The sequence below is a fragment of the Geospiza fortis genome, unplaced genomic scaffold, assembly GCF_000277835.1.
Source record: "Geospiza fortis unplaced genomic scaffold, GeoFor_1.0 scaffold181, whole genome shotgun sequence".
NCBI classification, from domain to species: Eukaryota; Metazoa; Chordata; class Aves; order Passeriformes; family Thraupidae; genus Geospiza; species Geospiza fortis.
Window position 1 is genome coordinate 2,008,655 of NW_005054412.1, and position 8,011 is coordinate 2,016,665.

Consider the following 8,011-nt stretch of genomic DNA (forward strand, 5'->3'; position numbering starts at 1 on the left):
CTGCTGAAAGCATGGTCAACACTGAATGGAAAGCCTCTGTAACAATTGAGGGAAAGATCTTATTTCAGATCAACGCCTTTGTTTTCCTCTCATATAAACCTTGAGCTTTTTCTTACACCAATTCCACTTTCAATTTCTTTTACTTTTGACTAGCTAGGCATATATATACATTGATTTGAGAATATAGAACAGTACACCCTACAAATGAAACAAATGGGATGCCTATGCTACAACATCAACAACATTTTGAGGATTTTTATGGGCTTCTTATAGCAGTCATTATAAACACCTTGGGCAAACTAGTATTTCAGCAGGTGAAGTGTGTTTATGAGGCTTTTTAGATAAATTTCAGATTTATTTCAGGGAAATAAATGGAAAGAGGCTAACTAATAAAAAAACATATCGTAATAGGGCTGGAAAATTCACTAAATTTAGATTCTGTTTCACTCAGCAACTGAGCAATAAGAAACATGGGAATGGAAGTAGCCTGTTTTTCTCAGACAGCCCTGATTTTATTTTAACTTGAATAATAACAATATCCAGCACAGTTTGAGTTGCACATTGCAGCAACTGTTAGATAATTTATGACAGTCATGCAGAGGCAGAAGCTGATATGGTTAGCTTATAAAGGTTAACTATCTTCTGTCTCTTGAGATGGCTCATGGAAAGCTCTAGTCTGCTAAAGAAAAGGATGTAGCATTTTCTGGCAATTTATGGCCAGTCTCTGTTATTGTCTCCATTCACAGACATGTAAGGTTTCTCTTTGCTTAAGAGAAACCCACCTCTCACTTGCAATGGGGTGTGCTCTGCTGCTGCAGGCTGAGATTTGAACTATTCAATTTCTTTTTTTAATTTCAGTTTTTTGGCACTTTTATTTCTGCCATTAAATTTTGTACAGTGTGTTGGGGAGTATGTTGGTATTTCTTGGTTTTGATACAAAATTAATTTTCTGCAGGTAATAGCTGTTTCCTTCGTTACAACCTGTGTAATCAGCAGTAAATAAAATGAAATGCAAAGACTTACATAGGGTAAAAGGATGGTATCACTGCTAACACCACACAAACTAATGAGGAACTGCAGAGTTATCCTAAGGTTGTTACTCCATTTTTCATTGTTGGCCAAAGCATTCCAGACATTTTCCATCTCTGGTCCAGGAATTTCATCTCCATACTGCAAAGAATCATAGGCATACATTCCTTGAAATATGCAGACTTCCAAACCAAAGCATGTTCTTTTAGAACATTTTCTCACGCAAAAAAAATCCCAGTGAAATGCTGTAAAAAGTTACAAAACAGTATTTTAAATAGCTACCTGACAGATTTCAGAGCATTAACTCCATTTAAAACTATTTAGGTTCTGATCCACAGAAGGACTTAAATCATAAGAGAACATAAAAGTCTTGAGGACTGCTAATTCAAAAAGTAATCCTAAAATTAAATGGGTTTTGTTTGATTGGTACAGACTGTTCCAGTGTAAAATTTCTGGTACTGGAGGGAAGAAACAAAAGTTTTACAGGTTAGTTTCTTTGTTTGATTTGTTTTTTTTTACCTTGGCTGTCATATACATGAGATTATTAAGAACCAGGGAGGTGGCCTCAGGTGAGCCCCAGCCATTGCCTTTTAGTCCACTTGTGACTGCTATTTCCCCCTCCTTGTCCTTCAGTTCATCTTCTGGAGTGGTAGGGCTTGAGCCAGGGAGGAGCAGCCTGTTGTCTACCAGTTCAATATTATGAAGCCAGGGTAGCAGATAGGTAAGCATGATCTGTCTTCCATTTGGATGCGTTGTTGGAAATCGCTGGCTTACCTCTAAAACAGGAAGAGTTGAAAATGACAGCATATTAATTTATGATCTAAACCCTAAATACACTGTTTAAATCACATTTCTGACATTTGTTAAACTACCTGATGGTTTTTACTTTGCACACCACAAGCATAAAAAACATGTTCTTGAATTTCCTGAAGAGAAACATGGAATTACTTCAGTAATAGCAAGTAATTGGTCATGTCTTCTGTCTAAAATAACTAACTCAGTCTGGGCTTAGAAACAGAAGGTCACCCCTAGTGACTGTGCCATGTTATATAATAAGTAAGGTGGATGTCAATAAAGAGGAAAAAGGATCATTCAGTTACTGGTGGTTACTCTAGAATTCCAAGACCTTCTGGAGAATATACAAAAGTGTTCTGCAGATTACAAATGCCTCACTGGCCTCCAGGTTACTAAGCTATATTTTAAATAATAAGGCACTTATTACACTGAGTTTACAAAATTTTTTTTGCATATATTGGGATCCTACTTCCTGTGGGAATGTCTATGAAATTCATAGCTGGCTGTCAGTTCAGGAATACTTGTATACAGCACTTTATATAGTTCATAAAAAAACCCCCTGGCACTGTAAGGCAAAGGGATTGGAAAATCTGGGATAAGAAATACAGCTCCCTGCCAAAGCAAGCCACATTATCTCTCTGTACCAGAACTCTTCTGTAAAATCAGTACAGCAAACATTTCCTTTTTTTACTCACTCCCTGGTTTTTAAAAATTGTGAAGACACACACTGTTCTCTCCTCCTAATGATTCTAGATGTACAGAAAGGATGTCTCACTTGGACTGTATCTGGTATATCTGAGATTTTTTTAAATGACACAGTCGTTACAGCAACATGAGTAACAGAGATAATGAACACCATTTGCTTAATGACAAATGAGCCCTACACCAGTTATTTATAACTCATGGTATCTTGGGCACTGAGAAATGTAAGGATGATGTATTGTTCCTTTACCCTCCCTCCAGCCCCTACAGACTGAGTAAAAACAACAGAAAAGGATTTTAAGAGCCAGTAAAAATTCCCATGATTACAGACATTAGCATTCTGTTATTTAAAAACTAGAGCAACACATAAGATTGATTAAACCAGATAGATATGTCTCAAAATATCATTGTTCCCAGGAATAGCCTCACAGTGGGCATATTCTGATTGGTGCTCCTGCAGGTCTCATTCTTTAACATTTTTCTCAGTAATCTTGAAAATATATATTTCTGGTAAAATTTTAAAAAGTGCTGAGACATGCAGATGTGGCAAGTAACAACAGGTAGAGATCACTCAGAGTAATTTGAATCATTGGTAGAACTAGACACAGGCAATCAATCTACCCAAAGTTCAAGTCATGTTTATATAAAATGAAGAAATATATCCTCACAAGTATGATCTTTGTAAGTCCATGTGTAAGAAGAATCACATGAGAACCCATCACAGCAGAGTTTGCCAATGTCATTTTAACTCACTCAGGACACTCATAATTTCAAAGTTACCCCAAGGTCAGAGTCCCCAAAGAGGGTTTCTGTACTTTGTGTGAGTACCTCTAGGAAATATATATTGGACTCCTAAATCTGATTTGACCTGAACCAGAATAAAACCAGGTCAAACTAAATTTATAAACAGAACTGTGGTTCAAAATGGTAGCAGTCTGGCACTTGTAAAAAAATGTAAAGGAGATAATAAGTCAAATAAATACAGGTACCTGAAAAAAGTGGAAGGGTAAGTTCAGGATACATCCTTGCTAGTTCATATGAAAGAAGGGCAAGTGAGACACTGTAAAGAGGTGGCAATGGACCATGTGTCCCATACAAGATACTGCCTGGTCTTTGCTCAGCTACCTTTTTTGAATAAACAAAAAGCTTTGATTCAAGGATCTATAAAAGACAAAAGAAAAAAAAAGGAATGTGACAATAAAAATTTATTAAATCAGGAAATATCAGCATTTGAAGTTTAGCTATCAGAGAAAGCGCTATATGTTTCAGAGTATATGCTCCAAATATGAAAGACATGATAACATTCATTTTTACATAAATATTCTTATAAGTTTTCATAGCCAAGACAAAACTGATTGTTTATTTTCAAAACAAAACTAATGCACAAATAACAGTACTTCATAAGAAGTTCACCAAAAAAGTCTCCAAGGGCAGGAGGAAAAAAATTAGCTGATACGTGCCTGCATAAGTTGCATGGAAATTTCATAAATCTCTCTGTTGGTGTCAGATGCCTTGAACAGCACCAAATTTAAAAGCGTCACGATATCAAAAGGATAGTTCCTAGAAGAATAAACAGAACATTTTTGTGAATGCTGGCGAGGAATGCAGATTATATTCACTCTGATTTACTCTGTAATATGGTCTAAAGAGAATGCTATCTTTCCTTTTTCTCTTCTACCACCAGAATATGTGAAAGGGGGCTCTTCTGAATAAACACTGCTTGATCAAAGGACCATCTGGTGAATGGGAAGAAAGAAGGGATTATTTATAATTACCTTGGACCAATGCTTAGGAATGCACTGAGTTACAATGAGAAATGGAATACCTGTGTCTATGACTGTCAAATCATTTTAATTTATAGCATAAACTGTTTACAGGACAGGCTGACACCCATGAAAGAAAATGGGGAGCATGAAAATTTCCAGGGATAAAGAATTTCTTAAGCCAAGATGCAATTAAAATAGTCCCTTTGGACAAAGGACACTATCTCTGATATGAACATTCTGAGGTATTAGACAATTCTATGAAAATTGCTTTCAAAGAGTAAACACTAAGAACAGCTTCAAAAAGTCTGCTATCTATAAAGTCAACGTCAATTTTAAGGTTAAACATATCAAAGTGTTAATGAGAATATTGTTAGAGGAGTAAATCCCACGTCACAATATTTGGATTTGCACTAAATAGGTTTCTGTTTTCTCATGATGATTTGTAAATGCACTGATTGAATTGTGAGCCATCAATTTATCACCCTAGATGTCAGCTACAGTGCTCCTGGGTGGCTGCAGGAAGCCTATTTGGACTTTTTAACATGGCAGATACATGTGTGGCGTGGGACACTCTTGGTAAGTCCGCACACTAGCTGCAAGCCAAGTTCTGTAATTGGCTCTTTGCCTTTCCTTAAAAAACAAATACAGAAAGAAAAGAAATGAAGGGAAGTGGCTTCTTTGTAAAAGGTTGGATGGACATCATCAATTGCTGCTCATTTTACAGGCAGTTTAAGCAGTAGTTTCCTGATATATTTTGATAGATGATAGAGGAAAAACTATTAACAGCTTTCAAATATTAATAAAAATTCCCAGCTTGCTAGAAACAGGACTTTCTATTCAAAACAAATCACAAAGATCATACTCTCAATTTTTACTGTAAGAATGAAAAAGAATAGTTTTTAGATCACAGTGGTACAAGTAACCCAATTTGAGGAAAAAAGACTGTCTGAAACTGCAATGTTTCTGTGTTCATTAAAATAAAAATCCTGTTAACATCACTGAATTTACAAACACCAAATTCCATTCATAGTCTAGTTGTTCCTGCGAGAAAAAAACAGTTTTGCAGGAAAACGATGAAATTTGTGACTTATTTTGATTTTCCAAATCCCAATTATTTCTCTATTGAGTATTTCTCTATGCTGGTCAGACATCTTGCCAAATTATTTTTTTGAAGAGTACATTTTCACATTTATTTTAATAAAATGCAACTTACTGCATTGTCTAATTTCTCTATAAATTTTGTCTTTGAAAATAAAAAAAGGGATAGAGTTTTATGAAGGCCTGACACAAAGGCAGTATTTGTACTCATTTCTTCATGTAGCTTGTGCTTGCTCAGCATTAGCAGTAATGATGATACCAGCTGACAGGAAAGGAACTAAACAAATCAAATGAAAGCCAGTTTAGAAACAGAACATGACTTTCAAGATAATGACAAGTCAAAATAATGACTTCAAGCTATTGACATTGAAAACATTTTTCCTTTTATAAATTAAATTAAAAACCATGCCAAATCTCTTGAAACTGGATTTATGACCTACATTCAAATAAAACTGTTGTAGATTTGCTTTTATCTTTCTGAGCAAAATAGCATCAAAATAGCATCAGATTTCAAATATACCTACAGTAAGAACATTCTACCAAACGCATCACTTTGTTTTCAGAATCATGAAAATCAAGTGATACAATCTCAAGAACTGTTTGAGAATATATGTGTGTGACCAACAGCTCCTAACAATACAGTGAGCAGAGCCTCCAGTTTTCTTTACATTTGAAAGTGTAGATTAATAAATCAATTAATACCTGCTTCCACACACAGTTGCAATGGCTTTGAAGCACCCAGAGGCAAGCTGGTATGATCCTGTGTAGCATCGATCTATTGCCCAGTTGAAGAGATTGATTTGATCAGGATTCAGCTCTAGCAACAGGACTACAACTTCACAGCCAAGCTGGTGAACCTGAGCAAATGTCAAAACATGATTGATGAGGTCAGATATGTTCATTCTCTAAAATTCTCAGAGTGACACAGACAAAACAGGGTGAAAAATGGAAAATTCAAGTATGTAAGAAGAAATCAGAACATTTGTAATTAATTTATTTTAGGGACAGCAGAGTTGGAATGTGACTCAGGTTTCAATACTCATCACTTGAAAAAATGGTACGTACAAAGACTACATAAATGAAATAAATTTTCCAAAATTTGGCACAACAAAAAAAAAAAGCAGAATTTTTGGAAAACCTAAGATACTTGATAAGTGTTCTTGGGCAACTTCCTTTTATATCAATTAACTGACTTGTTAACTATTTCCTACTTCATGTGAATGTCACAGAACGACAAATGTTCACATTTATCCTTCTTTTGACTAACACAGAAGCAAGGTAGACAAAGAAAAATACCTTTTACAAGACTGAAAACTTGTATGTTTAATCCAACTACATGAAGCAATCTAACAACTCTCCCTACAGACTGTGAATCCCTTAATCCTGGTACCACCACTGCTACAAACACATCACAACTAAGGCTTGGACTTCTTGTTCTTTTAGTACAGGATAGTGCTGGCACGCCAAACACCAATGCCTATTAATATTCTGTCACCAAGTGTAGGTGACTGCTTGTAGAGACTGCATATCACTTGCATATATCTTTATAGCTCTGTCCCTACCAACATTCCAAAATCCCATGTAATTTCTGAAGGATTTTCTCTGCAGCTATTCATTCTTTCTTTAAATTGCTCAACCTTTTTTTTTTTACCTAATCAATTACCATTCCCACAGCCTCTTTCCTCTAGCTGCATCACATGCATTTATTTACATTCTGCTATTTACCTTTCCTTAGCAGAGTTATATGTGCTGGTATGAGAGTTTTAAGAAGAACAGCAGGACAAAGTGCAAGATATCAAAAGGGCAAGGGAGAGTTGTCTCACGCTCTCCACTAGATATAATCACCAGTCTGCTCCTCCTCAAAGAGGCATTCGAGTCAGCTACAAACACAGAACTGTGACTATGTAGGTACAAAGTCAAACCCCATCTTCACAGAAATGGAAAATGGCAAGAATAATCCATAACATGTTCTTTAAGAAGAAAGAAAACACTTAATAAACTCTTTACTCACTCAGTACAGTGAGTGACTGCTCATCAGTGTGGCATTTTGGTCAGTACTTACACGTAAGTCTTGACAAGCCAGAATGTTATCGAGCCATTTGTAAAGATATCCATCGGGGGAAAGACCAACATTATCAAACACAGGTCCACAGCAGAGCACAGCCGACATGGCCTGGAAGCACATGGAACTTCAGTCACACAAAAAGTAACACCTCAAACCTTTCAGAATTATTTCAGTCCCAGATAACAGGACTGCCACTTGCTTTCTGCTTGGAGGGAGCTATGGTGAAACTGGTAACAGCTGACTGACTGGTAGAATTCAATAATTATTTTGCTACAGATTTTACTGGATTCCAGATCATGCTCAAAGCATTTTGGGGAAGAGTACTATCTTCAAGATCTATTTTGTCATTTTACGCAGTATTCACAAACCAAGCTGCAAAAGCAATTAAAATACACTCCGATGTTTCAGTAGTATGCTACTGCAAAAATTAAAACTGTCTGACAGCAAGTGGTGCAGCTTATATAAGTACATACGCTATTATTTTCCCAGCTTACTCATGCAGGGGAGTGCAACTAGTTTTGCCACAGAAGTACACTATTGCTGAGCATGTCTCCAG

General features: G+C 36.1%; 1 protein-coding gene across 4 annotated transcripts in view; it reads right to left on the reverse strand.

Annotated features, from left to right (window-relative positions):
• The window catches only part of FRY (FRY microtubule binding protein), a 159,439-nt gene that overhangs the window by 61,800 nt on the left and 89,628 nt on the right, over positions 1-8,011 (reverse strand). For all 4 annotated transcript variants that reach the window (XM_005426367.2, XM_031061396.1, XM_031061397.1 and 1 more), the window contains exons 28-33: positions 7,453-7,563; positions 6,093-6,247; positions 3,987-4,086; positions 3,516-3,687; positions 1,549-1,805; positions 1,024-1,170 (exon numbers count right to left, since the gene is read on the reverse strand). In XM_005426367.2, coding sequence (XP_005426424.1) covers positions 1,024-1,170; positions 1,549-1,805; positions 3,516-3,687; positions 3,987-4,086; positions 6,093-6,247; positions 7,453-7,563 — 942 coding nt within the window. The remainder of the gene's footprint in view (positions 1-1,023; positions 1,171-1,548; positions 1,806-3,515; positions 3,688-3,986; positions 4,087-6,092; positions 6,248-7,452; positions 7,564-8,011) is intronic.